Source organism: Rhinatrema bivittatum, chromosome 13 (genome assembly GCF_901001135.1).
Source record: "Rhinatrema bivittatum chromosome 13, aRhiBiv1.1, whole genome shotgun sequence".
Classification (NCBI taxonomy): domain Eukaryota; kingdom Metazoa; phylum Chordata; class Amphibia; order Gymnophiona; family Rhinatrematidae; genus Rhinatrema; species Rhinatrema bivittatum.
Genome location: NC_042627.1, coordinates 63,619,917 through 63,637,913, shown reverse-complemented (window position 1 = coordinate 63,637,913; position 17,997 = coordinate 63,619,917). Strand labels below are relative to the sequence as shown.

Here is a 17,997-nt window from a genome sequence, read left to right as displayed (position 1 = left end):
GGAGGCGGGACCGGGGGCATGGCGCCGGCCTGGGGGCGTGGTCCAGGCCTCCGGACCAGCCCCCGGGTCGGAAGACAGCGCACCAGCAGTCCGCTGGCGCGCGTAGATTTACATCTGCTTCTCGCAGGCGTAAATCTAGGGTCAAAGGTAAGGGGTTTTTTTTTAGATAGGGCCGGGGGGGGGGGGGGGGTGGGTTAGGTAGGGGAAGGTGAGGGGAGGGCGAAAGGAAGTTCCCTCCGATTTCAGAGCGGCCTCGGAGGGAACGGAGGCAGGCTGCCCAAAATCGGCAGCCTGCGCGTGCCGATCCAGGATTTTATAAGATACGCGCGGCTATGCACGTATCTTATAAAATCCTGCGTACATTTGTTTGCGCCTGCTGCGCGAACAAAAGTACGCGATCACGTTTTAAAAAAATCTACCCCTTTATGCGATTTAAATTCCTTGCTGCAGCAGGCGTACAGCTTTCACACAAAAAATGGCCACACAACTGAGGGTAAAACTGTGCACGCTACTCAGTGTGCCTCGTTCCATCAGCCCCTAGGCGTGACTTCAGTCCAATGCCTCCTGCGCTCTTGTGATCCAAAATGACCCCAAAAAACTCACTCCACGAGACCTCTTTATGGCATGAACAAAATGACCATAGCTTTATTCAACAGTGATAATTTCAAGTATTATAACCAAGTCATGCTGTATTTCTGTGACATCAAAGGATCCACCTCCACAAGTGTGCCCACCTGCCACGGGACCAGTAAGGTGGTCTGCCCCTTCCATGGGACCAGTAAGGAACATGTCTCCTCTATTGCCCAAGCTGCTACATCCAGTAAGCACCACCTGCAGTCTTGGGAGGGGGCATCCAGTCCCCATGAACAGAACACCCCGACGCTTCCCCTTTGCAAGTGGCTGTCCACGTTTTCTCTTAAAAGGGGGGAGAGGTCCCGACTCTTAACCTATCCTTGGCTCGGGTACTGCCCCTCCCCAACAAATTACAATGGAGAAATGCATTTACAAAACACAGACATAAAATAAATAAAGTTCAACAGAGCAAATCCTGATTCAGCAGTAATCACAACACAGAGGGGGGGGGGGGGGGGCGGGGAGGAGTGAGGTCTGTCTAGGGAAGAAGAGAATAATGAGGGCTCTCTCCGCCCCTGGCATTCAAACACCCCCACCCTGCCCCGCTCCACTGAAACGCCTTGCACGCCGTGATCAAGAGTGCACGGCGCGGCATGCGGAGCAAAGCCGCGGGAGAGGCACGGCGCCATATTCCAGTGCCACCTCGTTCTCTGGGCCCCAGCGCCTCTTGTTTCTGGCAAGAATGTAAAAATAAACAGGGCGGGCATTTTTATCCGGGGCAAAAAAAAAAGGAGGGGGCAGGTTTAAGCCAGGATGTGGGGGCTCCATGGCCCCGGAGCCCCGTTTGGGGCAAGTTCCAACTGAGCTGGAAGCCCCCAAGAACCAGGAAGAAACTGTCGCTCCCCACCCTGAAATAAAAGACTCACGGACTTATAAACACTCTGTGCTCTAAAACAAAATCATTGAGGAGTGCTTCAGTACTTGGCAGTTCAATGCAAAAAGCTGCAGCATCGTTGCATTTCAGATGCAGAAATCCAAGGAGTGATACAGGCTGGGGGTGGGATACTGATGTGCATCGCCCAGGAAAGAGACCTCAGGGTGGTCGCAAAGGTTGCGAGGCAGCGCAATAAGGTGGTCAGCAAAGCCAGAGGGCTGCTAAGGTGCAGAGGGCGAGGCATTACCAGCGGAAGAAGAGAAGGGACAATGGCTCGGTGAAGGTCACTGGCGAGACCTCGCCTAGAATTAGGGATGGGCACACAAAACATTTTCAGCTCATTTTTGTTTCATTTAAACAAAATAAACAGAAAATGAAAAGAAAAATAAATATCCACAAAAAAAAAAACAAACAAACAAAAATCTTCTGTCACCCCCCTAAGATCAGTGCAGTAAAACAAACAAACACTAATGAGCCTAGGCCTTCCCCATAAGCAGTAACTTACTCCTGGGGTCCTGGCAAGCGAAATGGGGAAGGAGCAATCTCCAGCAGCTCCTGCGGCCCTGAATTCAGTGCCATTCGGTATAAAACCCATTTGCGGTTTGGCCGTACAATAAATTGGTGCTGGGCTCAGGGCCACCTGCTGACATTTTGTAAATGGAGCAGCTGGGGGTCATTCCTACTTCATTTACCTTGCTGTGATACACGGACGGGATAAGTTGCTGCCTTGGATGGTTGGGGAAGACCAGAGAGGGCTGTATGGACATTCTTACGCATTTACATAGCCAACGGCATCATGGTAACCATGAAACCAGGACGCCAGCTTTGATCTCGGCTTCTTTTGCCATCTCTGAAGGCTTGTAAACATATGCACCTGCAAAAAAATCGGGACTTTTCCTCAGCCATCCCTAAACTATGGAATGAATGATCCATGGTGTTGAGGGAAGAGAGAGATCTGATGAAATTTTGGAAGGGTTTAAAAACATGGCTAATGAGAAGAGGATATTAAAATCTATATATGTAGTTGAACTGAAGTGGTAACAGTGGGCTACAGCTGAATAGTGCAAGAGAATTTAATGTTTTGGGTTGTTTGTTTTTATTTTATGTTGTGTTTTTATTTTGGATTTTATGTAATAAGTTTAAAATTATATGTTTTTTTGTGCGTTAATTTTTGCACATCGCTCTGAGCAATTTTTTTTTAATCTGGAAAGGGCGAGTCACAAATATTTTTAAATAAAAAAAATAAATTTAATTTTGCTGACTTTCTGAAACGAAAGTTAATGAGAAACCCTATACAAATTTCACTAGCGGGCGTTTTCAGTACATTTTCAAAAGAAACAAACCAAAATGCGAGTCTTTCATTATACTCTTCATTTCGTTTGAAAACAGATGCACAGCCTTTTCTGGAATATTATGTCCAATTCTGCAGGCTGTACCTCACAAGGAATAGAGACAGAGCAGAGGCAGTCCACAGCAAGGCTACCAACATGGTGCAGGGTCTGCACCAAAAGTCCTATGACAGGAGACTTAGGGACTTAAATACGTATGCCTCAGAAGAAAGGAGCGAGAGGGGGAACAGGACACAGACATTCAAATACCCCAAAGGTCGGCAGATGCAGCAGGACCTTTTTCAGAGGAAACAAGTGACCATGCTATGAGGCTCCAAGAGGGCAGAGGCAGGAGCAATATCAGGAAATATTTCTTCATGGAGAGGGGGGGGGGTGGGGGGCGAGTGCATTTCTCTGAGACAGGACACCTACAACATTCTCCCAAACTATCAAATTATTCCAATAACGGGATACTACAATTTTCCAAAAGAAACTTACTTTAAACCACATCCATTTTGAACAATGTCAGAGAAAGCACATTATTCTGCTACTACTTTCCTATGAATCTTTATCATTAGCAACAGGACCAATTGTCAATAAACTGCTAAGAGGCAAAGAAAACCGGGTCATTTTACGTGGTTATTTTTAGCCAGATTTGCATCTGAACCTAACCAGCTAGGGCTGCAGCTGAAGATTTAGGACAGCGATTTGTACAACAGGAGCTGCCTGGCCACATTTAGCCGGTTAGCATTGAACGTTCATGCAGGCCAGCTAATTTGAAAACCCATCCCAAGAACGCCTCCTGAGCTGCCAACTAAATTTCTAGGCCCTGGGAATTTGGGTGGACAAATGGAGCCAGTCAGTAGGGGAGAAAAAAATGTATAAATCAGAGGTTTACCCAGCTAACTTCCAACGTTAAACGTTTTGAAAGTTGACTTAAATGTATTTTTGGGGGGAGGAAGGGGGGAGGGGGAGTTTGGATTTAAATGACATCTTTTTTTTTTCCAAACCCGAGCTGAAAGTGAGTTCGGGTACAGTACACAATTCCCTGCCCCAGAGGGCTTACAGTCTAAGGGGTGAATTTTGAAAGAGCTGCACGTGTGCATGCTATTTTATAAACCTCAAACATACGCACGTATTTTGGATTTTGCACGCATATATACACGCGTAAAAAAAAGGGGATGATGGTCTGAGGCAGGGCCAGCATTGCCGCGTCTAATTTGTTACTTTACATGCACGTAGATTTGCCAACTTACTCACGCACTTTTACCCCTGCCAACTATCTGACTTAAGGGATATTAGACGTGTTTACTGTGTACTATTGGTCAAGTGGGAGATCTGGGTGAACTGGAAAGAGTTCAGATGGAAGAACTAGGAGGGTCTCCATGACCTGGAGAAGGACTGGACGAACTGGTTGAGTAATTGGTAAAAACCTGCTAATGTCAATTACGCGTGCATGTTTTAAAATATACCGGGTGCATAAATTGGGATTTGCGCAAGTCCTACTTTAGTTTTGCGCGTAAAATATGCGCGTATTCTAGTATTTTACAATACGCGCATAAGTGCACACGGATCTTGAAATACTATCGTAACACGTGGCCATACACATGCATGCATGCCGCCTCACACAGTTGGTTGAAAGCTATCCTCCAAGTTTCCACTTGAGGCAATGGAGGGTGAAGTGACTTGCTGAAGGCCATAATGAATGTCAGGGGGAGAAGCTGGATTTGAACCCTCAGCCTGCTGCTGGAACCACTAGGCTTCTCCTTCGCTCCATCTGAGTTGCACGACTGTCTTGTGAAGAGGTTCAGTAAGCAGATTTTTGGGGGTAATTGTTGTATCTACTCAGTAACTTCATATGATAATAAACAGCGTTCTGGCTATAAAATACATCAGACACTTAGTGTCCTTAACGCCTTGGTAAGGTTGGCGTAAAACTGAGCCATGCTGTAGGGGAAGAATGAGTCCACTACAGACTGAGGAAGGTAGCCGCTGAGATCGGTCTGAAAGATGCTCACAAGCTGCGTCTTATCTGGATCCCTGGGAAAATGAAACAGTGGTTCAAGTTTAAATTGCTTTATATTCATTGCTATCAGCAAGTTAAAGACAAATTCTCCTTCTCCTAGTGTACAGCAAACACACCTTCTTTCTACCTTGCTAAATGATGCAGTATTTACAACAAGGTTGTAGAGTAATGGAAGCAATAATCATGTTTTTGATGCTTGGCTCTGGTTGTGTTAGTCGTTAAATTGTTTATCTATGCAACTATTATGAGTGTCTTGATGTAATCTGCTAAGACTTGTAGATTAGCAGAATAGAAATGATGTTAAATAAATAAATACAAGAGTATGATTGGTCAACACAAATCAAATGGCCGAGCAGTAACTAACAGGCCACACCACAGAATTCACATCTTGTTCCCAGTCATCTTCAACTCTTGTGTCTATGCATCCAGCCATGCAACTTTCCGACTCGTCAATGCAGCTTTCACTCAAAAACGACCAAAGTGCCATCAGCGCATGTTCAGCAGGCAGCTTGGGAAGCCAAGTGCCAAAAAGGAAATAACATCTTCCTTCTCCTTTTCTCATACTTTCTTTTAGGTATTTGCCAGCTCAGCAGGTCTGGAACATGCAAAGGAGACAGAGAGCCCCTTCAACTTTCATTTTTGCCTGTGACCTGCCCGGTATTCACAGACAGAATCTCCACAAGAGGCAAACATTTTGAAAACACGATTATTATTTAACAGGCCAGAGCTGTTTATGCGCAGGCCCATTGTGCCAGCACGTGTCATCACGCTGCTCTGTTTACAACCATCACATATGCTTTTTGCTATTGGCTACATAAAAAGTGTAATGCACGTGGCAGCTCCATGACCTCTGTGTCATAGAAGTTAGTCTCAGCAATGTTTTCCACTCTATACATTGCAGTAATATTTTTTTTTTGCTTTCTCCGGCTTTATATTCTGGACCTGGACATCATTTGGTTCCTTTGCCGACCTAATCCTGGAGGGATAGACTCTTCTGAGATGCAGCCCCTCAGTACTGTTCGCTTCCCTCTCACCTGGAGCACAAGCGCATCACCCCTGACAGGTTATCACAATACTGTGACCCCCCACGGGAAACTTTGAAACAGTGAACCATAAGGTAAGATTTAATAAACCTTCACTACTGCCCACCAACTGAACAGGTACGGACTTACAGCAAGGCATCCATCTCTTCTCAGACATGTGATTTTTTTTTTTCCTGAACCAATGAAAAGCTCTGTCCTGAATCTCAGGACTTACATGCATCTGTTGGAAAAATGCACTCACACGTAAAGTAAATCATCGTCTACATTACCACTGTGAACAAAACTGAAATATGCAAATATGCAGTGAAAACCGTTACAACAGCATTAGAATTTATTAACCAAGTCAGTAAAACTGTTACCCTGGCACTCTGTTATCCATCATTAAATATCTTCCACCATCAGAAGCCGATGACTATTATTCAGATAAGACGTGTTCTTACCCTGGCACAGGGACACACAGGCACCCACACGGATGGTTCAATCCTCTCACAAAACCAGACTGGGGCGGGCAGGATGGATGCTGTACGTTGGTTGCTAGGAGAAATTATGCAAGGAAATACTTCAGCGCAACATCCCAGACTGCAAGCTGATGAAATACCATTGTTTTTTTTCTAGGGCTCTCCTTGTGAAATAAGCCTTAACCGTGACAGTGCTGAACAACGCGGTGTCTTAAAAGCTCTGAATGCCCTAAAATATACTGCTAAATCAATAACCCGAAGAGTGAAAAAAGATTCACTAAAACGCCAGCCAACAAGATCCACCCTGTAGAGCTGCCAAAAAAAAAAATACTATGAGGTCTATTCAAAAGCCATTTAGATGGATACCGTAATAGTTATCCATCTAACTGGCTTACCCGGCTGTATTTAGCATTCCGGGGTGGCTAGCACTGGTCGGCAAATAGGACTGTCCTAAAGTGAGTCAGTTAGACATAACCGGCATGCCACTGAATATAATCTGCTAGCAAGCCAAATATGTTTATCCGGCTCACTAGCCGAGCTGCACAGCGGCTGAAAATGGGCCTCTAATATTTTAAAAATGTTATGATGTATTAGACCTGAAGAAAAACGTTGCAGTGTGTTCTTTAAGAAACGTCTTTCAGTCTCTTACATGCTTTTTCTTGGTCCTCTTACATGCTGCAAGTTTTAATGGTTTCTACTTTTGTGCCCTTAATGCAGATTGCGAAACACTGGAGCAGTGTCGGGCTGAGGCTTTTGAAGATTTCTCTCGTAAAATACATTTTTTTTTTTTTTTTTTACTTTTTAAGTACTGCAGGTAAAAGTGAGAGAAACTCATGCTACATGACCGACGATTATAACATTCAGACACTTTTTCCATAGACGTTAATCACTGGTATCGAGTGCAATCAGCGTCCTTGGTTAAGTGAAGGTCACACGCTTTCAAATGCTGCATTTTTTCAGGGTGAATCCTGTCAGCTAAAATATACTGCAGCAGCCATTGAAATATTCGGTTAGAGTACATTTATGTGCACTGCGTGTTCAATGGGTGCATCAAAAAATCTAATGTCGTGGCAGATGCATAAAATGACAATAAAAATAGTAGAAGAACTGTAGGAAAGGAATAGTGGGATAAAGCCCTATAAGTGTGGGATGGAAGCGGCTTACCGTTGGATGCTATAGTTCCATCCTCGTACTGTTTAACGAGTACCACATCTACGAAATCTCTTGGAGAGATGATCTTCATTGCGGCGGACGGAGTTACTGTTCTACAGACAGAGACAGTCTGCAAAACAGAAAAACATGTCACAGCCTTTGCTCTGCAAGCTTCCCGCACCAAACAGAAGTCAATTCGGGCCCTTTCTTCACTGCCCAAAGCTTTGCACCCCTCCATCTTTGCTAGGAGTGAGGTTTCCAGCCCAGGATGGGAGCATGATAGCTGACCGAGGAATCACACCAAACGCCATTCTCTTTTGGTACGGAGGCTCCCCTTTTTTTTTAACCTTTTCTTCATTTCCAAATTCTAACTTACAATCGGATCACTCCAGCTCGAGCAAGGTGGAAGAAATCATGCGAGCAAATGGAGAAGATCGGTGAAAAAGTTTCAGATTCGCTCAAGCCTTCAGCTACTTTACATCAAGTTACCTACCAATTACCCCCCAGGATGTGACCCATAAAATAAGTGATTTGGGGAGCCAGCAAGGGCCCGCTTGTATACAGAGAGAGCAGACTTCAAATTCCAGACACCGGTCCTGGGCTGGGGTCTGCTTATAATACTGACAGCATTAAGCCAGATCTTGCATATACAAGATAAGTTCCAAGAAACCTCCATTACTCAGTGCCACGTTAAAGATGAAGGAGCATTTGTTCCGCAGACAGTCCCATTCTGTCTGCACTAATTACCGAGGGGAGTGAAACTCTCAGGAGTTGGCTGCAAATGGTAGTCCACTAAAAAAAAGTATCACCTGTGACTTGTCTGACCTTTAGCTAAGGAGGACTAACATAGAAACTACACTGATTCGTGCTACAAGCAACATCCAGCCGACATGTGAATACTTCATGCTGCCTCATTTCCTTCTCCTGAAATGTGCACATGGCTCTTACACTGGTACTTTTGTGAACAACATTAAGCATTAGCGATGTTTTTTCCCCAATGGGAAACTAGGCAAGAGTCAGCCGGAGGTCAGGGACATCACAAATGTCCTCTGATCTCTTTGAGATGAACTGAACTTGCTTTTTTTCCCCTGGGTGCTCTACGATCTGTGGCAGACATTTGAATGAAACTGGATGAATGGTTTAAAAGGTGTCGGACGGGGGGGAGGAAGACAAACACACAGGCATGGCGATCGTGTGAGGCCAGGGTCCCTACAGGAAATCAGGCTTTTAAAAAAAAAATCTCTTTACACAATTTTCCATTCTCTCAGTGAAACAGCTGCCCGATGACTCAGTTAATGCCTCTGCCTTGAGTTTGCGGCGATGCAATGAGAGGTCGGCCCTAAGCCTTTTTCTCTGGTGCTCTGAATAATTCCAAAGGCGGCAGCGCCTCCTGTTTGCGGCAGAAAATGAAATGAACAGGAAAGGGAAGGCAGACTGCATTACAAAAATAACAGGACTGGGCTTGCTTTAAAGATCAGTAACATTAAATAACGTGCTGGATCTATGGCAATTTCTTAGGCGCTGAGAGAATCTGCGACACGAGCAGCTGCAGCACCTCGTGGGCCCCTCGTGTCAGGGGGACCTGGGTTTTAAAACTCTCAGTAGCAGCACCTGGAGCCTAGCTTTCTTTTTAAAACTTCTATCCTTCCTAGCCAGGAAATATCGGGCTCGCCCCAATGTGTAAGTCTGTCATAAATTCTTTCACCAGTTGAGAATAATTTAATCTTGCTGGTAGGTGATGGTCTCCTGCTATTCTCACCCCCCCCCCAACCGAATATTTTATATAGTTGGTCGCTCATTTAAATAGAAAGCTATCTCGTAAACGGGGTGTAAACAAGTTGAGAATCCCCGATTTACCCATGTTCACTTTAAATCCCGACACTGGTCCATCCACATTATGCAAGCTGTTCTACCAGCATCGGTAAAGATTATTTATTTATGTATTTATACATTTTTATATACCGCGGCACGTTGAAAACATCACCTCGGTTTACAATAAACAATAATTCAGCAACTAGCTTTACATTCTAATGACCATAGAACAAAACAAGTAATTCAAGATTAGATAAAGTGAACACGACACCGTCTGCGAATAGCGAGATTTCACAATCCGCTTGTCCCATAGTAATCCCTTTCATGTCCCCATTCCCTCTAATCATTTCCGCTAAAGGTTCCACTCCTAGCGCGGACAGGAGCAGGGATAACGGGCATCCTTGCCTTGTCCCCCCTTCCAAGTAAAATTTCTCGATAACCCTCCACTGACTTTAACATACGCTTGAGGGGCATCACACAACTTCCGTTTCGAAGTGCAGAACTGATCTCCCAGGCAACGCTTCTCTAATACTTTATACAGCTTTTGTGTTTTGTTTTTTTTTATTTCAAGTTTAGTTGTAACCTGGAACAATAAAGTATTCCTGGAACTTACATCAGTAACAGCTTCAATAACTTCAAATTCTTTCACGGTTTTGTCCCATTTTACTCGGAGCCCCGCAGATTCCGGTTTTAAGTACTCCCAGAGGTGTTCAGGGGTGGCGTTCACTATCCCTTCCCCTTTATACCTGCAGGGAAAAAACAGTTACAACATCATGGTTGCAGACAGACGCCTCCCTCAGCTGTGCACCGTACGGGGAGGGGGGCCATGCTGGGACAAACCTACCCTCTTCACTCAGCTGTGCATCCAACACTGAACATGGCTCAGACACCTCATTCAGCTGTGATTGAGTCCAGTAAACTCCCATGAGGTTTCACAAGAGCAGGCAATGACTGTTACCTCACAGAAAATTCTATTTTTTTTTTCCTACGGGTCCACAATTTTGCTCCTAAATTTAGTGCTCAGGCCCTGTGGGTGCAGTATTCTGCAGCTCACGCTCCCAGGTTATTAGACTAAGTTACAACCTAGCCACAATGCTGGGTGCCACTTATATATGTATAGGTTTTCATCCTGGTAACTGCTAAATATTTGCAATGTGAATTTCCACAATGGCTACCGTAACCATAGAGAATCCAGCCCTGAGGGCTAAGCTGGCGCAGCCAAGCATCTAAACTGGAAAAATAAATGAATGTCTTTAAAAAATTAAAATAGGCTTTACAGTACTTCACTGCCAGATCCCTGAGAAATTTGGCAACCTTTTTTTTTTATGTCATTTATGAAGCGTTAAGCTGTTCACATCTCAGGCCACTCCTCCCTTCCATGAAGCATACTCTCAGAAGGCATCCATGCTTTCGACAGCCCTCAGACCCTCTTTCAGGGCAGAGATCTGGTCAACCCAAGGGTATTTTTCTGGTTCAAGCTTACAAGTCAATGTTCAACCGAAGGGCATGTTCTGGGTCTTTCCACCGCAATCTGCTAAGGTTCATGTGAGTACTTCAGGAATATCCCCTGACCTGCAGGTTTTATTTGCTTTATTCAGGCAGCTTGACCTTCATTTAGAAGGGTTAATTTTAGCCTGTGCCTATGGGAGAAAGCATTTAAAAACAGGATATGCTAAAGCATCTGTCTTGGATGGGAAAGAAAAGGGTTCATCCGCGAGATAACATATTAAAATATGCTAATGCTTAATAATAGACATGAAGGAAAAAAAATACAGATTTCAAAGCACCATTTCGACACGTTCAACTAAAAACCTGGCAGCTCTGAAAGGCACAGCCATGTGGCGCACATCACAGCCCTGCAGCCTTGTGCGCCCTTCCTCAGACTCCCTGCTGGGTTCCAACCCAAGGCACAAGTACTAATGTGGCGAAGCAGGGGCGAGGGTAGAAAGAGGACATTCCTAACATGATCCAAGTGACAAAGGACAAAAGCAAGAACTAGCCTGAGACGTTATTTATAACTCCCAGTGCTACATATGCACCCACATCTGTGCACCACGGTACCCAAGTCTAATGCTGACAAAATCCACGACAGACCCAGGAAAATCCGATGTGATTCCAAGCAAATGTTTTGGCAGAGATTCTGAGGATCTCAATGAAACTGAAGCGGAAAAACATTCCACCTGAATTTCCTGGAGAATTTATTTATATTCTGCTCTTTGGCACTTCAAAGCAGAAGATTATAATTCATGTACTATAGGTATTTCCCAACCACCAGGGGGTTTACAATCTAATTTGTACCTGAGGCAATGCAACTTATTCAAGGTCACAAGAAGCAGGGATTTGAACCCTGGTTTTACTGGTTTATAGCCCACTGCTCTAACTACTAGGCTACTCCTCCACCTGCTTGTCTTGGAGCGTTGCCGGGCTTCAGGGAGATGGGTGGATTTTGCCAAGCAAGACCCAGGCTAAAAGCCCTTTGCCTCTAAGCTTAGCTGCTGAAAGTTTGCACATCCCGACTTGATGACTGCATCATGGGCAAAGTTTGTGCTTGGGGGCACTGAACACCTGCTACCTGCTACAGAAGTGAAAAGCTTGGCCAACCTGAAATTTCACAGCAAGTACATGTTTCATTAAGGGGTGTTTTGTTTCCAGAAATGTTAATGTGTCTGCAGTTCACGGATACCTCTTTGTGTGCTATACAGGAATACTCACAGGTTTCCTGGAAACTCTGTTGATGGTCTCCAATAGATAGAAACTTCATCCTATCAAAGAGAAAACAAATGTACTTTTTAATTTTTAATAACTTTTGTGATGTGATGAAATACTATTATGCTGAGTTATTTTCTTACCCTTATTAATCACCACTGAACCACTACAAGCCATGTACACCATCACAAAACATTAATCATCATTTATAGTCCTATCCAGCAACTGGGATCTTGATGTGACATGCAGTTATTGGCTTTGTTTATGACACACACTGCTGGTTTAAGAACAGGGAAGTGCTCCAGCCGAACCTCAGCAAAACCCTGTGTTAGGCATCACACTACTACATGCAAAGTTTGAATATGAGCACATCCAGTGGGATGGACAGACAAAAGAACACACGGGTTGAGGTCATAACAAAAAACAGCATTTTAATATTTAAAAATGTATATAAAAAACAACAACATGACAAAAAGGAAAGGAGATCTAAGATCACAAGAGGAAGCTGGAACCAGGCAGGGTGGTAATCTGCAGATTTATTTATTTATTTAGGGCTTTTTTTATACCGACACTCATGATACCAATCATATCGTATCGGTTTACAATAAACAGTGGGGCAATAACATTAACAACAACGTGAACAATAGGCTAGAGTCCGGAGCGCAGGAGGAAGGATCATCACTGAATTTTAAAACAAGAATTTAAAACTGGTCCATGAAGCCAGGACTGACTCCCATGTCCAGACAGAGGGTAAGAAATGCGGTCACGGGAGAGCCAGGTGAAGGAGACACATAGCGGGAGCGCGGCTCCCGTTAGAAAGGCAGCGATGCCTCGGTATCAGAGCAGCTCAGCTGCCCCCTCTCCACCCCGGGCCGGGGACAGCGGACTCGCCCCCGCCCTGCCCGCGGCCCCCCTCGCTCATTGCTTCCGGTTACTCACGGTGCTCTTACACAGCCTCCAGCCGCTCCGCTCCCGGCTGTAGCTGAGCACCTTGTCGGCGGCGGCGCGGGCCAGCGCGGGGTAATCCATGGAGACGTTTTAGGGGAAGGGATGCTCGCAGGGGGGCTCCCGCCGCGGGAGGAGTCAGAAAAGAGCCGCCCCTCCCCGCACCCTATCAGAGCCCAGCCTCAGTCAGATCGCTCCTCCCCTCACCCTATCGGAGCCCCGCCCCGGCCAGGTCGCTCCTCCCCTCACCTCATCCAGAGCCCGCCCCGCCCGCTGGACGTCCGTAGGAGGCCCGGCCCAGGCCACGCCTCCCCGCTTCTCACCTCATCGTAGCCCGGCCCAGCCAGGGTGCCCCTCCCTCTCCTGTCCTCCGGAGTGCGGCCCGCGTTCCCTTCCTTTTAACGCCTCCAAAGGGCCCCGGACCGCCGCTGACTACGTTCAGCACGCGCCTCGCTTAAGTCTCCCCCTGGAGCTCCCGTTCACTTATCAGCAGAACTCGGCGGGATGGAGGGTCCCTAAACCCAGACATCGGCTCGGCATGGTTTAGGAACACAATCGTCGCTAAGCCCAATGTATTCGTGACAGGGTTGTTTGGAGCCACAGGGGAGGAACGTGCATTTATTCTAATTCAGGTCTCTGTGCACGGGAGTCCTGCCTGAGCTGAACGATGCTGGGGGAGTCCAGGGAGACTAGGATGTGTTGGGCCTGGCTCGGTGGCTGTCAGGCAGGAGAGCTGGCTTTGCTTCCCGAGTCCAACTTCTTCTTGGGTTAGCCAAGGCTGGCGTGTGTTTTTGGCACAGGCTGACTAGCGTTTGCGAGCAGAGCCACGTGGTTCCCCATCCACCTCCCTACTCTGGTGCCCTGCATCCCTGCACCGCTGGGTAGCACAGAGAAGAATGGGGGACAAGTAGGGATCGGCAACCAATCAGAATGGGCGGGGGCAGAGTCATAAGAACATAAGAACACGCCATACTGGGTCAGACCAAGGGTCCATCAAGCCCAGCGTCCTGTTTCCAACAGTGGCCAATCCAGGCCATAAGAACCTGGCAAGTCTATTCCATGTAACCATTGCTAATGGCAGTGGCTATTCTCTAAGGGGCGGATTTTCAGACTCCGCGATTTGGCCTACTTTTGTTTGCGCTCCAGGCGCAAACAAAAGTACGCTGGATTTTAGTAGATACGCGCGGAGCCACGCGTATCTGCTAAAAACCTGGATCGGCACGCGCAAGGCTATCGATTTTGTATAGCCGGCGCACGCCAAGCCGCGCAGCCTACCCCCATTCCCTCCAAGGCCGCTCCGAAATCGGAGCGGCCTTGGAGGGAATCCTCTAACACCCTCCCCTCACCTTCCCCTCCCTTCCTCTACCTAAACCACCCGCCCGGCCCTGTCTACACCCCCCCCCCCCCTTACCTTTCTCCGGGGATTTACGCCTCCCGGAGGGAGAAGTAAATCCCCGCGCGCGAGCGGGCCTCCTGCGCGCCAGGCCGCAACTTGGGGGCGGGTACGGAGGGCATGGCCACGCCCCCGAACCGCCCCGGGCCGTAGCCACGCCCCTGTACCCGCCCCCAAAACGCTGCCGACACGCCCACCCTGACACGCCCCCCTCGGGGAACACCGGGACTTACGCGAGTCCCGGGGCTCTGCGCGAGCTGGTGAGCCTATGTAAAATAGGCTCACCGGCGTGCAGGGCCCTGCTCGCCTAAATCCGCCCGGTTTTGGGCGGATTTAGGCGAGCAGGGCTCTGAAAATCCACCCCTAAGTGAATTTAATAGCAGGTAATGGACTTCTCCTCCAAGAACTTATCCAATCCTTTTTTAAACACAGCTACACTAACCACACAGCACTAACCACATTCTCTGGCAACAAATTCCAGAGTTTAATTGTGCGTTGAGTAAAAAAGAACTTTCTCCGATTAGTTTTAAATGTGCCCCATGCTAACTTCATGGTGTGCCCCCTAGTCTTTCTACTATCCGAAAGAGTAAATAACCGATTCACATCTACCCGTTCTAGACCTCTCATGATTTTAAACACCTCTATCATATCCCCCCTCAGTCGTCTCTTTTCCAAGCTGAAAAGTCCTAACCTCTTTAGTCTTTCCTCATAGGGGAGCTGTTCCATGCCCCTTATCATTTTGGTAGCCCTTCTCTGTACCTTCTCCATCGCAATTATATCTTTTTTGAGATGCGGCGACCAGAATTGTACACAGTATTCAAGGTGCGGTCTCACCATGGAGCGATACAGAGGCTTTATGACATTTTCTGTTTTATTCATCATTCCTTTTCTAATAATTCCCAACATTCTGTTTGCTTTTTTGACTGCCGCAGCACACTGCACCGACGATTTCAATGTGTTATCCACTAGGGAAGTGAATCGTTTTAGGATGATTAAAATTATCGTCCGATAATTTTAATATCGTCTTAAACCGTTATGGAACACAATACAATAGAGATTCTAACGATTTATCGTTATAAATCGTTAGAATCGTGAGCCGGCACACTAAAACCCCCTAAAACCCACCCCCGACCCTTTAAATTAAATCCCCCACCCTCCCGAACCCCCCCCCCCCCAAATGACTTAAATAACCTGGGGGTCCAGCGGCGGTCCGGAACGGGCTCCTGCTACTGAATCTTGTTGTCTTCAGCCGGCGCCATTTTCCAAAATGGCGCCGAAAAATGGCGGCGGCCATAGACGAACACGATTGGATGGCAGGAGGTCCTTCCGGACCCCCGCTGGACTTTTGGCAAGTCTTGTGGGCGTCAGGAGGCCCCCCCCAAGCTGGCCAAAAGTTCCTGGAGGTCCAGCGGGGGTCAGGGAGCGATTTCCCGCCGCGAATCATTTTCCGTACGGAAAATGGCGCCGGCAGGAGATTGACTGCAGGAGGTGGTTCAGCGAGGGTTCCGCCTCGCTGAACCACCTCCTGCAGTCAATCTCCTGCCGGCGCCATTTTCCGTACGGAAAATGATTCGCGGCGGGAAATCGCTCCCTGACCCCCGCTGGACCTCCAGGAACTTTTGGCCAGCTTGGGGGGGGCCTCCTGACGCCCACAAGACTTGCCAAAAGTCCAGCGGGGGTCCGGAAGGACCTCCTGCCATCCAATCGTGTTCGTCTATGGCCGCCGCCATTTTTCGGCGCCATTTTGGAAAATGGCGCCGGCTGAAGACAACAAGATTCAGTAGCAGGAGCCCGTTCCGGACCGCTGCCGTTCCGGACCGCCGCTGGACCCCCAGGTTATTTAAGTCATTGGGGGTGGGGGATTTAATTTAAAGGGTCGGGGGTGGGTTTTAGGGGGTTTTAATGTGCCGGTTTTGCGATTTTACGATTTTTCACGATTTTTCACAATATTTTACCCCCCCAAACGGCAACAATACGATTCCCTCCCCCTCCCAGCCAAAATCGATCGTTAAGACGATCGAGGACACGATTCACATCTCTATTATCCACTATGACACCTAGATCTCTTTCTTGTGTTGTAGCACCTAATATGGAACCCAACATTGTGTAATTATAGCATGGGTTATTTTTCCCTATATGCATCACCTTGCACTTATCCACATTAAATTTCATCTGCCATTTGGATGCCCAATTTTCCAGTCTCACAAGGTCTTCCTGCAATTTATCACAATCTGCTTGTGATTTAACTACTCTGAACAATTTTGTGTCATCTGCAAATTTGATTATCTCACTTGTCGTATTTCTTTCCAGATCATTTATAAATTTTGGGGGTCATTTTCAAAGGAGTTACGCATATAAATGTGACATACTATCGTAGCAATTTTCAAAAGCTATTTACTCGAGTAAAGTGCACTTACTTGAGTAAATCCTATGGACAATTCAATGGCATATATTGTAGCAATTTTGAAAAGCCCACTTACTTGAGTAAAGTGTATTTACTCGAGCAAAAACCAGTTTTGCTCGAGTAAATGCTTTTTAAAATCCGCCCCATATTGAACAGTATGGGTCCCAATACAGATCCTTGAGGCACTCCACTGTCCACTCCCTTCCACTGAGAAAATTGCCCATTTAATCCTACTCTCTGTTTCCTGTCTTTTAGCCAGTTTGCAATCCACGAAAGGACATCGCCACCTATCCCATGACTTTTTACTTTTCCTAGAAGCCTCTCATGAGGAACTTTGTCAAACGCCTTCTGAAAATCCAAGTATACTACATCTACCGGTTCACCTTTATCCACCTGTTTATTAACTCCTTCAAAAAAGTGAAGCAGATTTGTGAGGCAAGACTTGCCCTGGGTAAAGCCATGCTGACTTTGTTCCAGGTATTGTAAGGCCTCTTTTTAAAGCCGTGCTACCAAAACCCTTTCCCTTTTCATTGGTTGGCCTCGTTCGTATGCGCCCGGTCGGTGATGAATGACCTTGGCCTCAGAGTCGATCACAAGAACTATTGAACTAGACCTGGGGTAGGGGGAGGGAGCCGCGAGTAAAAGGGACAACTGTTACGTAATTTGGTCAGTGGTAGAATATAAATTGTATTAGCTTGCGTAGGAACATTATGTATTAGGTTGATGTTTAACTGATAACGTGCCAATGTTATTATTTTGTGTGGGAAATTACATAATATTTTGAATAATGTCAAATCAAGCTGCAGTCATTTGTACCCACTGCCTGCTATGCTCTGATTAATTTATTGGCTGGGGTAGCAGTGCCATAGCTATACCCAGGGTTGCAAAATGTTGTGGCGGAATTGGGTGGCAGCACCCCTGTTGTCTGCCATGTTACACTGAAGAAAGTGGAGTTTGGCAGCTCTGGCAATGTGCACAGGGCCTGACGCTTGAACCTACTTTTTGGCAATATCACCGCCCCGCCTCTGCAGTTTTCACGGTGCAGTGAAGGCTGTGACACAGGAGCCGGACTGCTGGGGGTGGGGCAGGGCTCCATATGCAACCTTCCTAGAAAGGAGGGGGCTGTGGCAAAAAAACCCCCAAAAAAACCCAACCCACATTGATCAGTGGAAGCGTTGCAGCTTTCACAAACCTTGGAGGCAGGGGGAAGGGTTTCTCTGCCT

At 46.7% G+C, this 17,997-nt stretch overlaps 1 protein-coding gene across 1 annotated transcript; it reads right to left on the bottom strand.

Annotated features, from left to right (window-relative positions):
- Positions 1 to 620: 620 nt before the first annotated feature.
- Positions 621 to 13,102, bottom strand: STARD5 (StAR related lipid transfer domain containing 5). The gene is made up of 6 exons (XM_029575371.1): positions 12,972 to 13,102; positions 12,039 to 12,088; positions 9,940 to 10,072; positions 7,527 to 7,644; positions 6,345 to 6,438; positions 621 to 4,875 (listed from the first exon to the last, which is right to left on the bottom strand). Exons 1-6 carry the CDS (start codon positions 13,059 to 13,061, stop codon positions 4,728 to 4,730), a joined length of 633 nt encoding a protein of 210 aa, XP_029431231.1. The 5' UTR covers positions 13,062 to 13,102; the 3' UTR covers positions 621 to 4,727.
- Between the last annotated feature and the right edge of the window lie 4,895 nt (positions 13,103 to 17,997).

Coding starts and splice junctions, on each gene's coding strand:
- STARD5 (XM_029575371.1), bottom strand. CDS start 13,061: ATGGATTACCCCGCGCTGGCCCGCGCCGCCGCCGACAAGGTGCTCAGC. Junction 10,073..12,038: donor ACAGAGTTTCCAGGAAACCT/GTGAGTATTCCT, acceptor TTTTCCCTGCAG/GTATAAAGGGGAAGGGATAG. Junction 7,645..9,939: donor TTATTGAAGCTGTTACTGAT/GTAAGTTCCAGG, acceptor TCTGTTTTGCAG/ACTGTCTCTGTCTGTAGAAC.